General features: G+C 37.0%; 1 protein-coding gene across 2 annotated transcripts; it reads left to right on the top strand.

Moving 5' to 3' along the window:
* Window positions 1–4066: 4066 nt before the first annotated feature.
* On the top strand, window positions 4067–25659 carry ABCB10 (ATP binding cassette subfamily B member 10). Of its 2 annotated transcripts, XM_070932569.1 has the most exons (13): window positions 4067–4549; window positions 7605–7805; window positions 9292–9494; window positions 11403–11537; window positions 12201–12347; window positions 15653–15788; window positions 16514–16609; window positions 18155–18364; window positions 18899–18978; window positions 19243–19423; window positions 20728–20771; window positions 21632–21666; window positions 23233–25659. In XM_070932569.1, the coding sequence occupies exons 1-13, from the start codon at window positions 4198–4200 to the stop codon at window positions 23483–23485; spliced, it is 2073 nt and encodes a 690-aa protein (XP_070788670.1). In that variant the 5' UTR covers window positions 4067–4197; the 3' UTR covers window positions 23486–25659. The 2 variants fall into 2 exon arrangements, with proteins under 2 accessions (XP_070788670.1, XP_070788671.1); XM_070932570.1 differs by lacking the exon at window positions 4067–4549 and having other exon boundaries at window positions 7673–7805; window positions 9345–9494.
* Window positions 25660–25787: the final 128 nt, after the last annotated feature.

Here is a 25787-nt window from a genome sequence, read left to right as displayed (position 1 = left end):
TACAGATAGTCTTATACAATAAGCTGAGCACTAAAATCAAATTGTTATCAGATACTATATAGATCATAGACCTTATAAAAAAGGTAAAGGTTCCCCTCGCACATATGTGCTAGTCATGCACATATCTGTGTGTGTGTGTGTGTGTGTGTGTTTATATGTGTGTGTGTGTATATATATATATGTATATGTATATGAATATGTATAATCAATGGTGGGTTTCAAAATTTTTTACTACCAGTTCTGTGGCTTGGTGGGTGTGGCATGGCTTGGTGGGCATGGCTTGGTGGGCATGGCAGGGGAAGGATACTGTAAAATCTCCATTCCCTCCCCAATCCAAGGGAAGGATACTGCAAAATCCCCATTTCCTCCCGATCAGCTGGTATTTGGGAGGCAGAGAATAGATGGGGCGGGTAGTAGAATTTTTACTACCGGTTATCGGAACTACTCAAAATTTCTGCTACCGGTTCTCCAGAACTGGTCAGAACCTGCTGAAACCCACCTCTGGTATATATGTATATGTATATATGTACATATATATATAGATATATATATACAGTATATGTATACACACACACGCACATATACACATACATATGTGTGCATAGCAGGGCTTCGAACTGCTGAACTGCCGACCTTTCAATTGACAAGCTCAGTGTCTTAGCGCATCCCTCATATACTTTATATCTCAGTCCATTTGTTTATTATCCAGGCAGGTATTCAAGACTTGACAAAAAATGTGAGAAGTTTAAATTTATATTGAAAGTAATTAACAGTTAAAAGCCGTGCTTTGAGTTTTAGGGTCTTCTAGATCTGAAACTTTACCATCATTGGTTCTGGATTGCCCGAGACTGGTTTGCAATTTGGAAATCCTTGAGGAGCAAGTGGCAGTCATGGCCAGGAGGGCTTTTTGTACTTTATGTTGGCCCAAAGTGCTTTTTCAAGAGGCAACTGGGCTTTCTTATTTTTCTTTGATGACGTTTCACTTCTTATCCAAGAAGCTTCTTCAGCTCTGAATTTTTTTAAAAAAATAGAACGAGTTCAAAGACGATCAAGGAAGATGTTCCTAACTAAAAAATTTTTTTTAAAAATGAGTGAGGTAAGTATGTTCAGCCATGAAAAAAAGGTGACTGAGAGGGGACATGATAGCATGTTGAAGTGCAAAGTCAAGAATGTTAACTATAATTCTACCACAGTTGACACTAACTAATGGATTTAATTTACATGAAGATAGATTTGGATTGAATATTTAAAATAATAGAACTAATAAGAGCAATTTGACAGTGAAGCTAATTACCAGGATAAGTGGAGAACTCCCTTTTGTTGGATGTGTTCAACTAGTATAAAGCCATCTTTGTGGATGCATTCTTTGGATATATGTCCTAAACAAGGCACTGGACTGAGGGGCTTACATGAACTCTTCCAGTTCTGTATTATTCTTCTATGCAACCATATAACATGTAATAAACATGAGCATTCAAAGTTACAATGGCACTGAAAAAAGTGACATGACTGTTGCAACACATCATGATCAAAATTTAGATGCTTGATAACTGACTCATATTTATGATGGTTGCAATGTCCTAGGGTCATGGAGTCATCTTTTGTAACCTGACAAGCAAAGTCAATGGGAAAGCCAGATTTACTTTTTTTTTATTTTGATTTATATGCCGCCCTTCTCCGGAGACTCAGGGCGGCTTATAATGCGTTAAGCAATAGCCTTCATACTTTTGTATATTTATACAAAGTCAGCTTATTGCCCCCACAATCTGGGTCCTCATTTCACCTACCTTTGAAAGGATGGAAGGCTGAGTCAACCTTGAGCCTGGTGAGATTTGAACTTGCAGTAATTGCAAGCAGCAGATGTTAATAACAGTGCTTTAGTCCACTGCACTACAGGCTCTACTTAACAATCGTGTTACTAATTTAATAACTGCAGTGATTTACTAAATAAGTATGGCAAGGTCATAAAATGGAACATAAAACTGCGGCCCTCGCGACCTAAGTTTTCAGCTGCAACGGCCTCCTGCAACCCTCTGCCAGTGAAAATGGAGCTCGGGATGCCGCCTGCAGCCCTCATAAGCTCAGTTTTCAGCTGCGACAGCCTCCTGCAATCCTCTGCCAGCGAAAATGGAGCTCATGAGGGCCACATGCGGCCCTCATGAGCTCCATTTTCGCTGGCAGAGGCACCCAGGGCCGGTCCTTCGCTGTTTCCAGGGCAGCCCTGCGGGCCAGATCTAAGCGCCCCCAGGCCTTGAGCTTGACATCCCTGTGCTGGAGTGTCTATTCAGACTCTGATCCTGTTTACATATGAACTTATTTTTTAAACTCTAAACAACTATGCTTAAAAACTGAACTATGCTTAAACTCTAAACAACTATGCTTAAAACTATGCTTAAAATGCCATTAAACAGAAATAAAGATTTGTATTATTCATAAGGGCATTTATTATCTGCTCACAAATAATTCTGGGTCCTGGAATTTCGCACTACAACAAAGGCAGCGCCAGTGTTTTTTCAATTGCCAACTTTAAAGACAAGAAATTTCCCTTCCCAATAGCTTATATCTCCTTAATGTAACAATATAAATATTTTTTGTAAAGTAGAAAAAAAATCACTTGTTTATATTCTGTATAAATATAAACATGCATTTAGATAGAATATAAGGAAGAGATAGCTACAAGAAGCCAGTTAAAATACAACATACATTTTAAAGTTTAATAGGTAAAATATACATATGAGGATACTGAGACAATAAGAGTTTCCCAGTACTGTGTCCAGCATTTCTCACTGAGGATATTCAGCCTCCAATAATGAGTCTCCCCCATTATCTTTGTAAATTAAAGATACAATACATTTCATATCCTAACATTTACATTTTTTTTTTTTACATTTATACAATAACTTGGAAATCCTCTATCTTAATGAGAAGATAGAAACATTCAGAAATGTTCTTTGGAGTACTTGCTACATTTTGCAGGACCATCCACAAAAAAAAAACCCAGCTCAATTATGGATACTTGTAAGCCTGGTATATCTGAATTGTAAAACTATTAATTACATTACTTCAAAGGTTGTTGAGATAGTTGGAATTCTTTATATTGGTTTGTACCAGCTAATTCTTCAGTTGGTGGCTTTGAGTACTCAGAACTGAAGAGTCTGTAAATATTTGAGCACATTTTAAAAAGTCTAAGGCCAATATTAATAATGCAGTTACTACAGTGTGTGAGGGAATGTGGTTTTTGAGATGCAAAATTTGTTCTACAAACTTCCTTTAAAAGTTTTGCATACAAACCTGTCTGTCTACCACCACCCCCCCACCCCGATCAACCAAGTGTTGATCCATTGGTTGCCACAGGAATTGACCGCCAGAGCCTGACATCATGGGCTGTAAGTGACCCAAACCCAACTGGCTTTCATTCAATCCGATTAAAAGCCTTGCCGTTGCTGATTTCTATTTCATTCACAAGTTTTAAAAAAACCTGCTTCATTTGGACGTCGTGGTCCCCCTTGTGTGGGTGACACTGTTATAGGAACAGTTTTGGGGAAGAGTCAAAAGAACGGCCGGAAAATGGACTGCTACTCTTTTTTCTAGTTGGAAGATGGCGCTATACAATTCAATTTAGCACTTTGCAGCCTAGGAAGAAAGAGTTTCAAATACGAAAGCGATATTTCATTTTATTCTTATTTTAAGAGGTTGAGGCCAAAAGCTAAGCAGGATCTTGGAGGGACAGGATCATGACACGGGCTAGTCCGTGAAATCAAACATCACTAAAAAAAGGCAAGCGAACCCCAGTTTTATGCAGATGCTAAGCCAATTGAGCGGACAGGCCTATAAAAAGCCTGAAGAATCCGAGCCGGCTTCGATTCTTACTACGTAATAAAACGAGTTAAATAAGGTCGGCCGGCTTGCACTCAGCAGGCCGCACCAACTCGGTCACTGCGGTGCACAAACCGCGGTTTACGGCTTGCTGCTCTTGGCTGAACGCTCGGAACAGCAGAGGGCGCCGCCGGCTTCCGAGCCCCGGCCCAGGGTCGCTGGCGGCCGGTTGCAAAGGGAGGAGGAAGCCTCGGCCGGGAGCCTTATCTGCGGGCAGCAGTGAGGGCTGGGCCGCGCTTCATGGGGCCGCGCCGACCCAGCCCGTGAGAGGGGCCGCCCTCTGACCGCTCGGCCAGAGAGAAGGGAATCGCCGCGGGCTCAATGGCGGGCTTGGCTCTCCGCCTTCCCTTGGTGGTGCGGCTGTGGCGGCGGCAGAGCCTGCGGAGCTCCTCCTGGCCTCGGCTTCTCTTCCACCCGGCGGCTCCCGGGAGCGCGGCATGGACCGCGGAGAGGTGCAGGGTCGCCGCTTTGGCCCCGGGCACTCTTGGCCGCGTGCCGCTCCTTTCCCGCGCCGCCTCCTCCTGGGCAGCCGCGGCCGCCGAATCTGAGGGGAAGAAGCCGGGCGACCCTCAGGAAACCGAGCAGCCCCCAGCGGCAGGGCCCAACGAGCGCGCCGTCTCGGACGCTAAGAGGCTTTTGGCGCTGGCTTATCCGGAGCGCTGGAAACTGTCAGGTAATCTCCTCTCCGGCCGGTCTCGCCTCCTCCTCGGCTGCAGCTCCCGGGTTGCAAAGCGGGCTGCCCTGTGGCGCGGGCCGGTGGGGGGTGCGATTGATTTTACTCCTGCAATGTACCTCTCCTCTCCCCGGGAACTCGTAACCGGTTGCCGCAGGTAGCAAGGGAAAGGCTGCCGCTGCTGGCTGCTGTTTCCTTGTTCCCTTCCAGCCGTCTCCCTGTCCTTCGCACACTCCAACGTGGGCTCAGACCAATGGCCACGGGTGGGGATGCCCCCGCACTGCTCTTGACTCCTTTGCTCGTCCCGAAGGTGCTTTTTCAAGAGGATGCAAATTGAAAAACCACCTTTGGGACAGGGGTGAAATCCAGCAGGTTCTGGAGAACCGGTAGCGGAAATTTTGAGTAGTTCGGAGAACCGACAATTATCACCTCTGGCTGGCCTCAGAGTGGGGTTGGAATGGAGATTTTGCAGTATCCTTCCCCTGGAGTGGGGTTGGAATGGAGATTTTGCAGTATCCTTCCCCTGGAGTGGGGTGGGAATAGAGATTTTGCAGTATCCTTCCCCTGGAGTGGGGTGGGAATAGAGATTTTGCAGTATTCTTCCCCTGCCACGCCCACAGAACCGGTAGTACAAAAATTTGGATTTCACCACTGCTTTGGGACAACCATGACCTTGGATGACTGACAATCTCCATAGACTCCTTTGCTCAGCTTTGAGAGTGGTGGTTGATCTCAGCTCCCAAGTTCTTTGATCCTAAAGGGGTTCTATTCAACTTAACATCTACATGGATGTAGAGTCCATGTCTGTGACTTCCTCACAAAATTCCTGCATATTGGATTAGAAGACCTCCAAAGTCCTTTCCAACACTCTTTTATTCCTGCCCCCACCATATCTGGATCAGATTTGCAATTTCCTTTCATTTGTACACTACAATACTGTGTGTATATATATATAGTATTCAGTATTCCAATTTACCGGTAGTCCTCGACTTACAAACATTCATTTATTGACTGTTTGAAGTTACAACAGCACCAAAAAAAGAGGCTTCTGACCATTTTTCAGATTTACGACCATTGTAGCATCCCCATGGTCATGTGATCAGAATTCAAATACTTGTCACCTAGCATGTAATTATGGCAGTTAGTGTCCCAGAGTCATGTGATCACCTTTTACGACCTTCTGACCTTCAATGGGGAAGCCAGATTCACTTAACAACTGGGGCAAAATTGACTTAACAACTGTCTTGCTTAGCAACAGAAGTTTTGGGCTCAATTGTGGTCGTGACTCTAGGACTGCCTATAGTATAGTATAGGCCCTATACTATCTTCTGGAAGTCTTGAGTTGCATCCGTTATCATTTCTCACCAGCATGGATAAGCCTTTCATCCAGACTTCTCAGCATAGTTTGCTTTTTAGAGGGTTAACTCTGATATACTGCTGCTTCTTGTTTTTCTTCTATGTCTTTGAATAGTAGTAATACTTTGGGGGGGCATTTCAGGGTTACGAGGACAGTCGGATATAGGCTGCAAAAATCTGAACAGCCTCTAGATGACAGCAAATGCTGTGAATAAAGGAAACTTTGTTGGCTGCTAACTCTTGGCAATCCCAGATGTGAGGGGTCTAAACTAGGGATCCCCAAACTCTTCCACTTATCAGCACATGAAGCTTCAGATTGTACATTGACCCCCAAACATTTATATGAAAATAATTTAATAAATACAATACTACAATAAATAATTTAATAAATACTACAGTAATAACAATAAGTGATATCCATATGAATTGCTACTTCTCCACCTCACTCTGGGTAATTCACATGGTGCACCAGAAAAAATGGGGCTGGCTAGATTTTTATTCCCATTTTTGCAAATCCAGAGTTGGAGTTTTGAAGTAAACTAAAGCTCAAACCATTTCCCCACTGTTAACTTGTGCCCTATGTTGGCACAAATCAGTGCCATTATCACAAGCTATTGGTTGTCCAAATTGCCAGTCTTGCCTTGTATCTTTGGGGACTTTTGTCTAAATCTCCTGCTGATTTGATACAATGCCTGTACATCAGTCATTACAATAATTATGTTTAGTTTTCTTAGGTGTATTACTAAAGATACTGCTTGATACTATGCCATATTGCAAAATCAAATTACATAATACCCACAGCTGCACCCACTGTAAAACAGTTTTTCATTTGAGCTTGTGGTGAAACTGTTCAAGTCAATTGCTGCATTAAGAATGCAATGTAACTTGAATCCATATGAAGTTCAAGAATTAAGATCTTGCATAAAAAAGAATGAATAGGGATTTAGCTCATGGAATATTTCACTTTCACAGTAGTACTGCAGCAAGGTAAATTGAACATAAAGTTTAATGTGAACAATTTAAATTTATTTAAATGTAAATAAATTTAAATAGAAAGTAAGTAGCAATAATAATGTAGTTTACATATATGGGATTGTAAAATGATCCCTTATATAATTTACAGGTAATACTGGAGGTTTTACAAAAGTGGGGTAAGATGTTCTTTCAAGTTGTTACACCAGGTTCCTTAAAATAGTGACTAGGGTACAAATAATGGTAAGGTATAGTGTGGCTTGTTTGATTTTTACTTACCATAGTGTCAGCTGAGTCATTAAGCTTTGTAAAATTGTGGTTTATGACTTTCATCAATGTAAAGCCAGCCATTGTGACTTATTGTGTAAACTAGGTTTATGTGAATTAGATCACTAAAGTGGAGTTTGTTCTATGTATCTGATGCATTGGATTTTGGTAATATTATGCCATATTTATTAATTTTTAAGATGCAGTCCTTCACACAGCCACACCTGCGATTATGCTAAATTGACAAGCAGGAGATTGTAAAATACCTTGTGTTTAATTCAAAAAGCCAATAAGGCTTACATTCACAGTTTTCAGGTTAATACACTAGAATAATGTAAACATTCAAAATATTTCTTTGAATTGTTTCTATAAAGAGCTTAAGGATTTTATGAAATTTTAATGTAAAACTTGGAATAATTACTAAAAAGATAATATGTTTGTTCCCCTCCCTCCTATCCAGCTGCTGTTGGATTTTTGGCTATTTCCAGTGTCATCACTATGTCTGCCCCCTTTTTCTTGGGGAAAGTTATTGATGTTGTTTACACAAATCAAGCTGGTGAACTTGCAGAGAATCTATCCACGCTCTGTGCCTTATTAACTGGAATATTTATACTTGGTGCCGCTGCCAATGGAATACGTGTCTACCTCATGCAGATTTCAGGTAATTGCGTGTAAAATTATATCATTTTGTCAGCTATATAAGCCATTGGTAAATAAGATACAGCAAGATATAGCAAGAGCTTCTTGCCAGTGGATGGTCAGGCTGCTCCTTTATCAGATCAAGGCTGAGCCATTTGTAACCTGCAATCCACATGTGACCTAGAATTTTTTTCCAATTATAGAAATTGTGCCATTGAAACAAAACAAAAAAAAATTACCACATAATTTCGATGAAACAAGCAGAAAAAATGAACAAATTGGGCTGAAATGCCCTTTTCTGCCACAAAATCATGTCCTATAAATTAACTACCAAGATGCACAAAACATCTTATTTCTTTTGTGTTTGTAACCAATATTTCTTTTTGATCCAGTATTTCATATATGCATATACCTCTCTCCCTTGCGGCCTTTCTGTTCAACACATTTTTTACCAATAGAATAGTTGTAGCTCAGGATTGAACTGAGGAATCCTTGGTGCTTTCTGAGCTTGGCTGTTTTCTTGCAGACATTTCATTACCAAACTAGGTAGCATCTAGCACTGATGATGTTACCTAGTTTGGTAATGAAATGTCTGCAAAAAAACTACCAAGCTCAGATAGCACCAAGGACCCAACAATACATTTCTTTCTCAGTGCTGATAAATAGGATCTAGTTACAGTATAATAGTAACTATTGTTTTATTGATTATGAGATTACAAGTGACCATAGTATGGACATAGAATAAAATTACAGTTGGAACATAATATATTACACTTAAACATATCATAATGTAAAATAAGAAGCTTTTATACTAAAAGTACATAGCATATAATAACCATCTCAATACAGTTAATAGGTAAGAATTCATTTATTTTAAATCTGTTTCACGGGGGGCCATGAAAAAGAAGCATTTTTGTTGCTTTTTAAATTGTGAGTGATATGATTCCAAACATAAGCCTGGTGAGAGGCTATTCTACAGAACTGGAACTGATGAAGAAAATATCTTCACCATGATATGGCTATTCTAGTAATAGTAGAGTCAAATGGCCCTAGCTGAAGAATTGGTCAAACACAAATGGATGTGATCCATCAGCAGATCTTTGAAATAATCAGCTCTGCCCATATGAAAGTTCATTAAATTGTGATTCCTAGGTTCCTCGCGGCTGGAGAGATCTGCAACAAGTAGTCTTGAAATTCAAAGTAAGCAATAGGAAGGGAAGTGATAAGATGATCAAGGTAGAATGCAATAATCGTATCTATATTTGGTTTCAAACAATTGGAGCACATCCACTGTGAAATCCTGCTTAGGCGGTTGGTAAAAGATGCTCACGTAGTATCACCCACAATTGGGACAGGTAAATATAGATGAGACAGGTGAAGGACCTCAGAATGTAAATGGCAGAGAGCTTGGATTATGACAAATAACTTTGGTGAATGCTCATAATGCTAAGTTTTTTTTAACTATTAAAATCCTGTCTATAAATTGCCATACCTCTTGACTGTTTTAGGGCAAAGAATTGTGAACCGTTTAAGAGCAACAATATTTTCTTCTCTCTTGAAGCAAGAAGTAGCTTTTTTTGACAAAACCAGCACTGGGGAGCTGATTAATCGCTTGTCTTCAGACACAGCTCTCTTGGGCCGTTCAGTCACTGAAAACCTTTCGGATGGGTTAAGAGCTGCAGGACAGGCTTCAGCTGCTATTGGGATGATGGTATGTATGTGTTTGCATTGTTCTCCTTCCATTTTTGCAGATCCTTTGGTATAACACTGTTTCCCCACTCACCATCCATCTTCATAGATTTACTGTATTAAAATAGATGAGAAATTAAATAACTAGGTTTGCACATTGCATTGAGGAGCTATTTTAGCAAAGCTTTGTGAAAAATATCTAATCAACTAGTGTGGTGATTAAAAAGTTGGAGTTGGACTAGGGAAGACCCTGGTTCGAACTCACTGGATGACTATAAATCAGTCTTTCTTTTTTCAGTCGCATCTACCTTGCAGTGATATTGCTAGGGAATTAGGGAATGCATGTCTTATTCATACTATAATCCACAGAAAAAAAGACATAAATACCATAACTAAATATCACTTTGCCATTAATCATGATTTACCAACTACAATGACATTGCTCAACCAAAGACAATGCGGTTTAAGTGCATACCTTGAACTAGGTTGTTATGTAGTGCAAATAATACTACTATATTTAATTATATGTTAGGAAAGAAAAGGTAACTCAATGGACAGAAGTTACAGCATTCAATTTATACCACAGATTAATAGTTTCCATAATAAAAAAAAAATCATACAATTGCAGCCTCCCATCAATAGCTCTGTAATAGACAAAAATGTTACATTACATATGAATATCTAGAGTCTTTTGACTCCAAGTATCCTTGGAGTCAATATCCTGATTTTTCAGATCAACCAAGTGTTGCTTCATTAGTTGCAACAGGAATTAACTGATTAGCTCGTTGCCCAGGTTTGATGTTGTTTGCTGAGAGAGAGAGAGTGACTGGCTCAAAGCCAGCTGACTTTCATGCTTAAGGCAGGACTAGAATTCACAGTTTCTAGCCTAATACCTTAACGCATTGTAAGCCGCCCTGAGCCTCCGGAGAAGGGCGGCATATAAATCAAATTAAAAAAAAAACAAAAACTACTAGACTAAACCTGCGCTCTCTAAATGTGCTTTTTATATTTAGCAGTAAAAAGACTCCCAAGTGCTTTGCTTTATATGAACGATGGTGGACAGGTCGCAAGATATAAAAGAGAAAAGCTAAAAAAAACCTAATCATTGTATCATGTTAGTCTCTCTTCCTTCTACTTTGAGTCGTAATGCAGTTGGATCCTGTCCCATGGATAAGATTGTATTATAAAAGTGACTGGAACTGATGTTGATAGCTGTGTCCTATGTAATAGTTGTTATTGCTCATAATGGTTATGGCAGAACATCAAATAAATAATTCAGCAATTATTGAGCACAACTACAGTATTGAATTCAGTAACTAGTACATGAGAATTTTTTTTTTAAATGCAAAAAAAATTGAAAGGAAACAGACAGTTTTACATACAGATAATAATTTACTCAATAATCACAACTGAGGATGGAATTTGTAAATTGTGGTTATTAAGCAGGTCACCTGATTTGATTTTACAACCATTTTTTATGACAGTTGTAAAGCAGTTCATTGTGGTCATTAAGCAAATCATGTGGTCAGTAAGTGAACTATACGGTCGTGACAATGCTAAATGAGTGATATTTACAACTGATCCTCAGTCATTGCAGTACCTCCTTAGTCATGTGATCACAATCTGGGCATTTGGTCCCGGGACCACAATTACAACATTTCATTGTCATAGGGTCACCATGTGCAACCTTCTTTGCCAGCTTCCTATAGGTAAAGTCCATGGGGAAGCTGGCAGGAGGTCACAAAAGGTGACCATGTGACATCCTCACTTAACAACGATGCAGGTTTGCTTAACGACAGCATTCAGAAGCAACCAAAATCCTGGTCCAATTGCCATTGTTAACAGAGGACTAGTTGAAACATTTGATTTATCGATCTAGCAAAGCCTCTGTAAACTGTTTAAAAATTAATCACTGCTTTTTTGCTTCTAGTTTTTTGTGTCTCCCAAACTTGCTACATTCGTCCTGACTGTCGTACCATCCCTGGCTGTCATAGGTGTGCTTTATGGAACATATTTACGAAAACTGGCTAGAATGACACAGGATTCCCTTGCAGAAGCTACACAGGTAGTTTCTCAGTTGTTCAAATGAGAATGTTAAAAAATAGTGCTGAACTACTCTGGTCTTTTCTCTTTTCATTCACATCCCCCAACAAGTTCCCACTAGGAATCTGATTGAAGTCATTTCCACATAGCCATCCTTGTAATTCCCCAATTTGAAGTATTCTTTTTCGTACAATCACATCTCAAAACTCTTATATAGCTCAAGATGCTTGAAGGATTTGTTCTTTGGGGATTGTTCTTTGGGAAGTTCAGTGTGAATTGATCTCTTCTAATTAAACAATAATTCAAATTAGGCTATCCTTTTAGAAGAGAAGGATTTTGCCTTTCTCTTTCTTATAATATGCTGCCAAATGTATTTAGAAATGTATACTCTTAGATAAAATAATTTAAAAGTATCTTTTAATTTTGGCTGATTAAAAAGAAATAGCTCATTATGGAAGTAGTTTTAATATAGGTTTGTGAATGGACATAAAAAAATTGACAGCCTTGATATAGGGTAATTCATTCTTCCCTGGCCTTATATGTTGTATTACAGGGTGATAAATGCATCTAGGCTATGTAAATAGTATAGTGGAAAAGACCCACTGTTAGTTTAATAACATATAGTGAGAACAATCTAGGTAGGCTTATGGGAAATGTGTTAATTCTTACATTTTGTTTACTACAGCTAGCAGAAGAAAGGATTGGAAATTTAAGAACAGTTCGAGCTTTTGGACATGAGTTAACTGAAATGGAAAAATATGACAACAAGATTCAGTATGTGCTACAATTGGCCAAAAAGGAAGCAATAGCTCGAGCAGGATTCTTTGGAGCAGTAAGTATATGAAGAAGGTGAGGAATCATCTGTGTATTTCTGATAAGTGTTTCCTTGAACAATTAAATTATTATTTTGATATAGATGTAGTTGCATATTCTTTTATCATGACCATCAATAAACTAATATACTAAATAGGTTTACAGAAATTATTTATAAATAATGGCTTATAAATATATTTTCATGAAGCCACTCCATTTTTAGATAACATTATTTATTTTATTGTTTTATTTATCACATTTTTGAACTGCCCATTTCCCTCATAGAGTTATGCAGAGAACAAGAAAAAAGCAAGAAATGCTAAGGCAAAAAAAATCAAATGTTAAGAAAAAAATTAAGCAGAAAAGTAAATGGAACTGAAATTAATTTATATCAACATTTTTCACTGTACCTCTCCATAACTTTCTACTTTTGCAAAACATCTTCTACCTTCTACCACATCTGTATACCACTTCATATGTTGCCTTTTGTCCTCTAAAGCTTTGCTGGCTGACGAACTCTGGGAGTTGAAGTCCACAAGTCTTAAAGTTGCCAAGGTTGGAGACCCCTGTTCTAAAGTTCTGACCTGTCTCTTTTTAATCATAACTTTTTTAGACTTTCCATTCCTCTTAACCTATTTATTACTCCACATATGTTATTTTTTTTAATCAACCAGCATTGTCTGTGCACAAAAATGTACATAAGTTCATGCTGTTGGCAAGCATACTTTTTCCATTACCACAAGCATTCCTTATATTTTCAGCTACAAATGTGTTGAGCAAGCAAAGAGATATCTCGGCTGGGTTCATGTCTAAAGTAGGATTAGAACTCATAATCTCCCAGGGTCTTGCCTGGAGTCTTAACCACCACTTTCACTGAATTCCAAACTTCATCTCCATATTTACATAGCATTTCAGAAACCTATAGCGTTTCTCATATATTTTTTCTAAATCAATAAATTCAAAATAAATATTCTTTTTTATGTGGCCTGGAAAGCAGAAAAAAGTCTCTCATCTGTATACCCCTTGCCTTGCATAAAGCCTCATTGTACTTCCCCAAATTGTCATTGTCATCTGTTAATATGTTTGAGTCAGAAAACTGCCACTTTCCCACCAAACTAATGCCCTTGTGGATTTTTCCCTTTGTATAAAGGAACATTTTTCAAAACAGGGTACTGTTGTAATCTTCACAGACAAATTAAAATGTTGCACAGCCACTCTATGAGCAAACCATATATTTTAACATTTCTTCCATTAGACTGTATACTTCTGCAATTTTATCATTTTTCAACTTTCTCGTTGCATTTTTTCATCATTTTTTTCTTGGATAATAATACTTAAAATACTGGAAGTTTCAGTTCCACTCATTATACCATTGTCATTCTCATAAGAGATCTCTCAAATGCTGGTTCATTCCAGCATTTCCTCATTTCAGTAAGGTCCTAGATCATTTTATCTACCATTCCCTCTGGTAGAGATTTTTTGTTTAGCTTTCTTCATCCACTTCTGAAACAAAGTTCTATTTCCATTAAAATTGCTCCACATTTTCTTTGCCTTATTTAATGTTATTCCTTGCTCTCTTTGCAACTATCTTTTTTTCTCTATATATACATATTACACAATGTGTTTCATCAATTTTTGCAGGAATTCTTTTATTTGAATTTTTCTCTCTCATCCAGTTTCTTTCCCTTATCATTGTGATAAGCCTCATTTTTCATATGCCACATGAATATAACTCCACATATTTTTACTGTATTTTTAAATTATTTTCACATTGTTCTAAACAATTTCTACAATCCTCAGCTCTTATATGCACATTCCATTTGTTCTACTGGGGGACTAAGTTATATTCAGATTCTTTTTCACATAGCGTTTTCATTTGTGCTTGTCCTTCCTGCAATCATTCTACTTGAACTACAGCACTGTTTTTTTCTACTTTGTTCCTTTTTCCCCAAGACCTATTTCTAGGATTACTAAGAAATGGTATTTCCTCACATTCAATGTTCTTATTGCCTTTGAACACTTCATTAAGTTTGAAAGGCAATGAAATTTACCACCCAAGTGAGCACAGAAGCACGGGCACACACAAGTAGTTCGTCCTGTTTTACTTTGAAAAGACAAATGAGATACTGCATTTGTTTAGTTATGAATCTGAGGGGTGTGGGATGAAGCACTTCATTACAGTATTAGCCAGCAAATGATCATTAATTGGCTGATATTCTCTGGGATCAACAATTGGCCAGAAAGTTAAAAACACTGATTGCGTGATGGTTTAGAGTTCTGTAAACTTACTACTATGTAAATAGACCTATGATGGTAAACTTCAAAATCCGAGTAGAATTAAAAATAGACAAAGCATTCCAAGATACATTTGAAACTGGATTCTGGATCAGATATTGAAAATGCTACCGTGTTTCTCCGAAAATAAGACCCTGTCTTATATTTTTTTTGAACCCTGAAATAAGCACCTGGCCAGTGGTGAAATCTAAAATTTGTTACTACCAGTTCTGTGGGCGTGACTTGGTGGGGGAGTTAATGTGACTGGGTGGGCGTGGCCATTATTTTTTTTACTTTTACAACCATTTTTTCTACAACCTTCGGTGAACAGGTTGTAAAAAAATGCTTCCAAAAGGCTCTGACGATCCCAGCTGAGTTGCCTGATCGGCAGAGACTTTTTTTCTTTTAAATGCCTCTGACAATCAGGCAATTCAGCTTGGATTGTCAGAGGCATTTAAAAGAAAAAAAGGGTTTTTTTCTTTTAAAAGCCTTCGATGATCCCAGCTGAGCCGCCCGATCATCAGAGGCTTTTTTTTTACTTTTAAAAGCATTTTTTAGGCCGAAGAGGTTGTAGAAAAAATGCTTTTAAAAGTTAAAAAAAAAGCCTCTGATGATTGTGCTGCTCAGCTGGGCATATGGGGGGGGCAGAGATTTTTGCTACCGGTTCTCCGAAACACCACCTCCATCGCTACCGGATCGGGCGATCCGGTCTGAACCGGGAGCATTTCACCCCTGCACTTGGCCTTATTGCCATGTGCTCAAAAGCCCGATTGGGCTTATTATCAGGGGATGTCTTATTTTGGGGGAAAACAGGGTAATCATATAAAAGTGCCCAAAAATCTCTAAAATAATCTGTATTAAAGGATTGGCGTTTTTAATTATGGAATTCTAAATACTAAGACTACTATTATGATAGAAATCTTGATTTTATTTTAGGCCAAAGTGGGTGAAGGGTGCCTGTTCTTCCCACTCTTGTCATATTCATCCATCAATCTAAAGAATTACATTAAAATCCTGCAATCAGCACTTTTCCCTTTCCTTTCTTTACAGACGGGGTTATCAGGCAATTTGATTGTGCTTTTTGTTCTCTACAAAGGAGGATTACTGATGGGTGGTGCCCATTTGACTGTTGGTGAACTGTCTTCTTTCTTAATGTACGCTTTCTGGGTTGGCATAAGCATTAGAGGTAATATATTCTTAAAAAGTAAAATTTTAAAACAAATAGACAAAATATCAGATCAGAAGGCAAAAGATCAGCCATCTCCATTTTGCCTTTCTGCAGATGTATGGAGTGCATTTCCCAAAATTGCTAGCTTGTCTGCCCAGTGTTAACCTCTCCTTACAGAACAGCTCTTGTTGCACCAAACTGACTAAACAATCCTTCAGGTGCTAGAGGGGTCAGGGGTTAGCAAGAGCATTCATCCAGCCCAGTGCTTCTCACCCTTGGCAACTTTAAGGTGTGTGGACTTCAGCTCCCAGAATTCCCCAACTAGATGCTGGGGAATCTTAAAGTTGCCACAATTGAGAAACACTGACCTAACCTTTTGAATGATTAACAAATTCCAACTCTGATGAATGTGAGAGATAACCTACTCAGAGAAGTTCTGCCAGCCATTTTATGGATATTCTTTACTAAAAAGAAAGGGAAGGGAAGCAAATAAATAATTCTAGGCTATATGCTTATTTTCTCTGCTGCTAGGGGTAAAAATGAAGGAAGAAAGGTAAAGCCTCTGTCCAATTTTTATTCCTGCCTTAAACAACCTAATCTTAGGCTATGCTTTATTTAGCTGTACTAGCTGGCTATTTCATTCTAGCTGTTTGTACACGGATTGGCAGAACTTGTTTAACAAACATGCAATACCTGTTTTTGAACATGTATAACAATAGGGGTATTTTTTCTTTGTTTCCTAGGATTAAGCGCTTTTTATACTGATTTAATGAAAGGTTTGGGTGCAGGAGGGCGCCTGTGGGAACTTATTGATCGAAAGCCACAACTTCCTTTTAATGGTAATGTTCTTAATATTTTGCAGTTGTTTAAGATGGTAAAATATCCATACATCATGCAATATCACACATTTTCATAAATTAGAAATTATTCTAGTAAAGAATGTAAGCAAATACACATTTAATGTCATAAATGATCCCAAAGAATAGACTTATTCATTTGATGCCACAAAATACAATGCATAAATTGGTTATGGTGCAGGTTTTGTGTGCATCCTTTTAAACAGTTAAAATTTTGAAACTTCCCTAAACTACTTTTCACATCTCATGGTGTTCAAAATGGATGCCTTATGGTTAGTGCATTTCTCCCCTTGAAAATCCTCCTGACAAAATGAAAATAACAACAATGTCATTATGTTACTGGCTATGGACTGCAGCCTCTCTATGGCTTATATTACTATAGTTATTGGATAGTGGGGTGGGAATATATATATAATGTGTACACATACATATATACATATACATACAGTGTGTGTGTCTGTGTATTCCCACTCCACCCTCCAATAACTTATCTGCCTGTGCCTTATAGAATGCAGTAAAACACTATAAAGGTACCACACCTATGACAGTTTGAAATGAAATTGAAGTGGAGTTAGCACTCTGATCAGTAACATCATACATACATAAACAAATGATTTAAGACTTGATAATCCCTTGCCAGGAATATGAGTGATTTCTGTTCTACCTGTGACATATACACTGTGACATTCTACCTTCTTTCATAAAATCATAATTCATTCATTTCGTATTCTCTGTTCTTTGTTGCTATTACTGGAAACGTGACCTAATTACAGTTAGTCCTCAACTTTCAACAGTTTATTTAGTGACCGTTCGAAATACAACAGCACTGAAGTGATTTATGATTGTTTTTCACACTTAACACTGTTGTAGCATCTCCATCGTCACAAAATCGAAATTCAGACGCTTGGCAACTGAGTCATATTTATGACGGTTGCAGTGTCCCGGGGTCATGTGATCACATTTTGTGATCTTCTGACAAGCAAAGTCAATGGGGAAGTCAAATTCACTTAACAGTGGTGCTACTAACTTAACAACAGCAGCGATTCACTCAACAAACTGTGGCAAGAAAGATGGTAAGTGAGGATAAAAAGCCCCTCACTTAACTGTCTCGTTTAGCAACAGAAATTTTGGGCTCGAACTGTGGTTGTGAATCAAGGACTACCTGTATATTATCAATTCTGGGGTGAAGTAAGAATACCTTTGGGCCCAACTCAACCATAACCAGCAGGTCTTAGAAACGTTAGGCTATGAGGCACTAGAGGAGGAGTTGTTTCATTTCCTGAATGTACCAACAGCAGACCTTGTTCTGTAAGCAGACAAGTCCAAATTATTTGATGACTCATCTTTCAGAATGCCCAGATTCAAGTAACTCTAGTTTACAGAATCTTAGTAAAGTATCCTATTAACCATATTTGTTTTCTTTTAGTAATTTTTCATTGCAAATAATTGGATTTGTCTTTACTAAAATGTGTTTAAATGATATATTATTGATATTACTTTCATTTTTGGATTTTCATGTCTATTTAGAGGGAACAGTATTAAGCCAGGATGCTTTCAGAGGTGCTCTTGAGTTCAAAAGTGTCAAGTTTGCATATCCAACACGTCCAGAAACATTGATTTTTGAAGACTTTTCTCTCAGCATGCCTGCAGGTTCTGTCATGGCCCTAGTAGGCCCAAGTGGATCTGGCAAATCGACGGTTGTATCTCTTCTCCTGAGGCTTTATGATCCACTCTCAGGTAGTTACGTGTTTGTGTGAATATGTTTGAACATCTGTTACTGGGTATACTTCTGATTAGAGATCAAAACACAATTTGCTCATGGAGAAGTATGACCTTTATAGAATCAGTTGGAAGACTATTTACAAGGAAGTTGAGATAAAATGCATCATTGCCATTTTATAACTTAAGCCTTTCCGTTACTGAAATAGGAGCAATATATACAACAAATTCATATTCATGTTTCACTCAACTTGTATTTTTTTACAGTTAAGGCAATATTTCGGGCAATGTATATATAAACTGCCTGTCCCTATGCTTTTCTTGATAGGATTTGACATGAATGTCCTGGAATCATAATTTCTTAGAAAGAGAGATATCTCTAGAAATCACTTATTTTATACAAGGTGAAATCAGTTCATGCCGAGAATATTTTTCTAAAAAAATATTTCTAATTTGATAGGGTGTCATTATGAACTTCTGTATACTTTTAATCTCTTTACCCTCATTGTTGTCTAACGTATTATCTAACAACATACTCTTAATTTATTGAAGGAAATATTACTGTTGATGGAGTTGACATCCGTCAGCTAAACCCACTATGGTTCAGGACTAATATTGGAACAGTAAATCAGGTAAAAAAGGAGCAAAGTTTTCTTACAGTATTTGCTGATCCTAATTTCTTTTAAAATGTCAGAGAACGTTTTTTTGCCCCTCCAGCTTTTCAGTTTGCCTCATGCCCCTTTAAAGCAATCGTACTTGTACTCATCACTGCTTATGAGGGGAAAAAAGTATTCCCTTTAATCTCTATGGTCACGTGTTACTTATTTCATTTATGATCTCATCTGGGCATTTGTGTACCTGTGTTGCCATATTCCTTATGCTTTTTCATACACTAGGAACCCACTCTGTTCTCATGTTCTATTGCTGAAAACATAGCCTACGGCGCAGAGGATCCATCCACAGTAACTCCTGCAGAAATCGAGAGAGTTGCCAAAATTGCAAACGCTTCTAATTTTATCCAAAATTTTCCAAAAGGATTCCACACTTTAGTTGGGGAAAAAGGTGTTCTTCTCTCTGGTAAGACTATGTCATTTAAAAATCCATTTTTGTAATTTATGGCTGTTATAAAAGGAATTATCTTTCCCTGTCTCATTCTGCTGTGCATTTCATTTTGCTATAAGACAAATCTGTTCTAAAACACCTTCTGACCTTCCCAAGAGATTCCAGGGATAGGGGTGCAGAGACCATACGTCCTTTATTATAAAGGACAGTTCTTTACAGGTAGTCCTCGACTTAAAACAGTTCATTTAGTGACTGTACAAAGTTACAATGGCATGGAAAAAAGTGACTTATGACTGTTTTTCACACTTATGACCATTGCAGCATCTCCATGGTCATGATCAAAATTCAGACACTTGGCAACTGACTTATATTTATGACGGTTAAAGTGTCCCGGAGTCACCGGGACCTTCTGACAAGCAAAGTCAATAGGGAAGACAGATTCACTAAACAACTGTATTACTAACTTAACAACTGCAGTGATTCACTTAACAACTGTTGCAAGAAAGGTCCTAAACTGGGGCAAACCTCAGTTAGCAAGAGAAAGTTTGGGCTCACTTGTGTCAGAAGTTGAGGATTATCTGCATTTCAGAAAATTGTCCTTTAGATTTATTTATTTTTCAAAAACATTGTCCTTTATTTTGCTCATTTAATTTTTACTGTGCAAATTGCAGTTTTTCACAGTTAGTTGAAAAATGTAGAAATTGAATTGTCTTTTTAAAATAAGATACTGTTTGATTTTAGATATTTTTATTACAATAGGCATTCTGGCAAAGTTTCCCTTTGTCATAAACATAAAAAAAAATATCCTTATCAACCTTTTTCAGATATGCCCCTATTTCAGGTTTGTTTTACTTTTTTTCCCCAAGAAAATGTGGTCAGTGTAGTTATGGGAGATGGCGAAGAAGAAAGGAAGAATTCTATTCTACTGACAAATACTATTCTGTCAGCATCTAGAGCAGTGTTTCTCAAACTCAGCAACTTTACAGTGTGTGGACTTCAGCTCCCCAAAATCCCCTAGCCAGCATTCTGGGAGTCTACACATCTTAAAGCTGCTGAGGTTGAGAAACACTGGTCTAGACACCTTTTCTTAGAACTGCACAGGCTTGATTGTACTGATTTCACTCTTGAACTTTATTAAAATGCTTAAAATAATCTTGTTGTCAAACTGCAGTGCCGTAATCATTTTCTCCATTTAAGTCAGATTTTCCACAGAAAATAAAAAAAACTCATGTACTGGTACATGCCATTTGTTTTGATTGGCAGAGTTCTTAAAGTACATAAAATGCATGGAATATTTATGTTATGTTTTTTATGCAAAGGTGGGCAGAAGCAGCGAATTGCAATTGCTCGAGCTCTTCTGAAGGTAAGCCTTTTTTCTTCTGTGCCTTTAAAGAGAGAAAAGGAGCAAGGAAAATATGTGACAAAGATGATTTGAATTAAGAGAAATAGGGACTCTCATGCTTTCATTGCATTTCTAGGTAGTTCTCATACATTATTCATTACATTATACATTATACATTATTCTATTTTAATTACTGGGCTGAAATTATTTAATTGTTTTTAAACTGTTTTTTAAATTTTATATGTTATGTTTTATCTTGGCTGTGCACTGTCCTGAGTCCCGCAGGAGAAGGGCGGTATAGAAATATAATAAAATAAATAAATAAATAAATAAATAATTCTTTCAATATACTGTTTATTTTGCACCGGTGTATTTTAATAGTCTGCTGTTACGTGCCTTTTCTGAACAGTAGTAAAACATCTTGTAATTATTGAACCTTATTCTATTTTTTTCCCTAAAACAGCCAGGTATGAAAACCATCACTCATTAACCCTAAGAAAACAATAATTTTGATCAGGATTTTAAAGGATTTTAAAGTGGTTGGCTATATAATAGTAGTAGAGTTTGCAGGTTATTTTTAAAATGCAGTCTTTTCAGTGTCTTATAGTTACTAAAGTTTAACCAAGTTTTTACATGAAAGAAAAAGGCTTTGAAAAGACATGTCTTTTCTAGCTTAATTTTCTTTCTTTTTTTCTCTTTCTTCCTCCCTCTCCCTCTTGTATTTTGTAATAAAATATTTCAGTAATTTATTAGTATTGCTTTAGATAAAACATCTCTTGATGACTATTAAAATCTCTTATAAAACTGGCGTCCCTTTAATTTTTATTTTTTTTTTGCAAAAACTTCTAATCTCAACATTTTTGTACTTGTTCTGTTTTTAGAATCCCAAAATTCTTCTCCTTGACGAAGCAACAAGGTAAATAATAAAAATTAGGAAAATTATGGGAAGCTTGGACAATACTGAAATTGTTTCTTACTAAATTAATATTCAATCCCATGAGACTTTCTGGTATCTTTACTATTGATTTCATGACAAAACATTGCACATATTTTTCCTCAATGTGGAACGTTCTTTTGTAGCTTCCATTTTTTTCTCCCATTGTTCAGATACTGCTCTTCTTTTAAACAGGAGGGGTAGCATCCTAGATACCAGAGGAAATGTGAACAATTTCATAAGTTTGTTGTGCAATAAATGGTGTTTTGTGACTAGCCAGGTCTTCTGGGGTAAATACTTTATTGATCAGAATCTGTCCCAGAGCAGCTATTTTCTTCCATGTCAGAACATCCTGCCAGAATTCCATATGTGCTCAGGCAAGGACACATAACACACTGTTCCAGATGTCTTTTATGAATTTGAAGTTGTGCATACATATAATGCTTCTAGCCAATTCAATAGAAGGGTTTGTAAGAGTGTGCTCTAATATATTTGGATACATGCAGGCCAGGCTGGTGAACTACTTCATCTGATCCAACCCAAAAGATACAATTCTCAGGATAGATGTAAATTAAACAGACTTTATGGCTGGATTTGTACAAGTATGCAAACTTCCCTGCTTTCTGGAAGACTGCGTATGTACTACAGGTAGTCCTTGATTTACAACCACAATTAAGCCCAAAATTTCCGTTGCTAAGCAAGATAGTTGTACATTTTGCCCCATTTTATGACCTTTCTTGCTACCTCTGTTAAGTGATTCACTGCAGTTATTAAATTAGTAACATTGTTAAGTGAATCTAGCTTCCCAATTGACTTTGTCAGAAGTCACAAAACGTAAACACATTATCCTAGAACATATTTAACAGATTAACAGAGTTGGAAGGGTCCTTGTAGGTCATCTAGTCCAACCTCCCACCCAAGCAAGAGACCCTACACCATTTCTGACAGATAGCAGTCCATTCTCTTCTTGAAAGCTTCCAGTGATGAAGCTCCCACAACTTCTGAAGGCAAGCTGTTCCATTGGTTGATTGCTCGCACTGCAGCTGTCATTAATACAAGGCAAGCATCCAGATTTTGACCATTGGGATACTCTAATGGTGAAAAATGGTCATAAGTCATTTTTTTTCAGTGCTGCTGTAACTTTGAATAGTCACTAAATAAATGGTTGTAAAACGAGGAGTGCCTGTACAACACAGTATTCTAACACTGTCAAGCTTCCCTAAGTCATTCCTATTTCATGGTTCTATAATATTTCTTTACACTATAATGAGGTATTTAAATTGCAGATTAAAAATGAGGATGTCTTAACTCAGTTTTGGGGACATCTGTGAAATATTGGGCTCTCTTTGTTGAAAGCAAATCTCTCAAAATTGTAAATAATTGCTTTTGTTTAAAAATCCTGACACCATTAAATATTTTTTTAAAAACAATTTTAAATTTTAAATGAAATGCAAAAAGTTGTACAGACAATTATGGTCTAGTGAAGTCTCTGCACTAAAATTAGTAATGTGGAGAATAACCTTCTTTTTCATTCTATTCATTAATTAGTGCTTTGGATGCTGAAAATGAATATCTTGTCCAAGAAGCGTTAGACCGACTGATGGAAGGCAGAACTGTTCTTATTATTGCTCATCGACTCTCCACCATTCAGAATGCTAATTCTGTTGCAGTTCTGGACCAAGGCAGAATAGTTGAGTGTGGAAAGCATGAAACACTGCTTGCAAACCCAAATGGACTTTTCAGCAAATTAATGAAAAAACAGTCTTTCATCCAAAATATTGAACATTTTGCATCTAATTGAAAAATAACCTTTTTTAAAAAAAAAGAATGAAAAGGTCTAAATAGGGAAGGGTACTATTTCCAAGAATTTAAATTATGTTTCAATAAATGTGTTGTATATATTTTTAAGTGTACTTCAGATATTTGCAAAAATTTATTATCTTGAGCTTTTTATTCAAAGCATTTAAGTAATTATATAGTGGTGCAATCCAAGAGTGAATTGTTTTTAAGATTCTACAGTTGCTATGTGATTAATGCAGGGATAGATATACTTTCTAGACCCAGGTGCCGTTGTATAACCTGGTTACCTCCTTCCCAAAACAAAGAAACTTAAGAAGTTTGCGAAGTTTTTGTAAAGGATCTAGTGGGAGTACAGTAAGTACAACATGCTGATCCCTAGATTAATGGATATATCACAAGTGCTTGCAGAATTTAATTTTATGATTTGGCAGCCTACTTTGAATTATCAGCTAGTTTATTTTCACGCCAAATGTCTTTTCATACTTTGTCTTCCTTTTAAATCATCATGATTTTAATAATTTTATCATTATTATGAAGACAAACTAGATTCACAAATACAAAAACCATCATGATTTGGTCAACATTAATGCAAAGAATATTAGTCAAAGCAAATTCTATCACATCCCTGCTGTTAAAATATTTGATTTCTTTATGTTCCCAATTGGGTATAAAGAAATAACTTATCCAGCAAATTATGTTTTGCTGACAGTATCTTGATATATGTCTTGCCTTTTGTCTTTCAAACCACTCTATTCCATTTTCCTTTTATTGTTTCTTTTAAATGATCAGTATTTTGTAGCACAGAAAACTTATCAGACCTGTTTTCTTTGAAGACTCTCCCCTTTAAGGTAAACAACAAAAAATAATTTTAATTACTGACAAACCTGGTCAGTCTGTTGGTATTTAGCCAGTCTACTGATATATAAATAGTGCTATTTTGACTATAACTCTGCAATATAGAAGTGGAATTCTAAAAATCAGTGTTACATTAATTTACCCATACAGAAACCCATACTGCTTCCCATTGTATGCACAGATGAAGGGAAGGATCATCAATATTATACTTTCAAACAGTTACAGTATTCAGCTAACCATGAGTAAAAAAAATGGGAAGTGGCATGTGTTTAAGCCACAATGTGACACCGTAGTTTTACTTAAAGTACCTCCAGTTAACACCCAATGAGTTGAACTTAGAATGAACTGATAAATGTATAAAATGGAAGATACGATAAGATTCTTGATAAGTATTCAAAGAATATTAACTGCAAGGAATGTATTCCCATACTTCTACTTTACATTTGGTTCATATGGTGTTATACAGTACTTCTATATAACTGTCTTATGACTTGTCTCTAAATTGATTAATCAAGGGTTGATGACAAAAAGTCATAGTTACATTTTCTAAATAAGTTGTCATGGATCATACTGAAAGAAGGGGAAAATGACAAAGCTCTAAACGCATATAACGCCATGGGATGAATTCATATTAGATTAGAAATTAGAACACCCATGTCTACTGGATGCCCAAAAGGTGTTCCCAAGCTCCCCCAGATTTTTCTCTGCAAGCAAACAACCAAGCTCAGACAGCACTAAGGACCCCATAAATATAAAACTATTGATTAGAACAAAATGTTGGAATGTTGGTATATAAATGAAACTTTTCACATTTTTCACAAATTATGGTGCTGATCAGAACGATCAATTATTTTGAAGAAATTCACAGTTATTTTCACATTAACTTCAAATACTGTAGAAAAACACCTGGATTTTTTCTTCACTAACAGACTTCATTATCATTGGTCCTTCCAGTTTAGTGACACATAAAATTTGCACTGATGATTTATGTTCCATTTGAGTGGCCATGAAGGCTATAATTGGCAACATGCTTACTGCTCTGTAGTTTTTTTTAAAAAATCTCATTGTCTTAATGTCATTTAATATAGAGCGTATTTTGCAGCTGACCAGAACCAAAAGTTTTTTTAGTCCTGCAAAGAACCAATTCTTTACCATTGTTAATTCCTGGTTCCTGGGGGATGCACAGTGTGATAATGAAGTATTTAGTAATGCAGTCTAAAGCAAGGTTATCTAATTTTGATATAAAGAACATTTTTTCTACTCTTTGTTCCATAGTTCTTGTGAGTAATATTTTGTATAACAATAAAATGCATTAAGAAACTACTGGTATGTATGACATTTTTCCATTCTTATCCTTTTTGTCCTTAAGTTTTCTCAATTTCAGATATTCTTTATACTTTTTCAACTATAATCAGGTATACCTTTTCCTTTTTAAACAAAGAATAAAT

This window comes from Pituophis catenifer, unplaced genomic scaffold (assembly GCF_029215685.1).
Source record: "Pituophis catenifer annectens isolate HBS135680 unplaced genomic scaffold, rPitCat1.0.hap2 SCAF_1, whole genome shotgun sequence".
Lineage (NCBI taxonomy): Eukaryota > Metazoa > Chordata > Lepidosauria > Squamata > Colubridae > Pituophis > Pituophis catenifer.
This window is presented reverse-complemented; position numbering and strand designations above follow the sequence as displayed.

Bases quoted from the DNA above. Each gene is read 5' to 3' on its own strand.
- ABCB10 (XM_070932569.1), top strand. From the start codon at position 4,198: ATGGCGGGCTTGGCTCTCCGCCTTCCCTTGGTGGTGCGGCTGTGGCGG. The intron at 9,495-11,402 runs GTATGTATGTGT...TTTTGCTTCTAG, and splicing joins CAGCTGCTATTGGGATGATG to TTTTTTGTGTCTCCCAAACT. The intron at 15,789-16,513 runs GTAATATATTCT...TTTGTTTCCTAG, and splicing joins GGTTGGCATAAGCATTAGAG to GATTAAGCGCTTTTTATACT.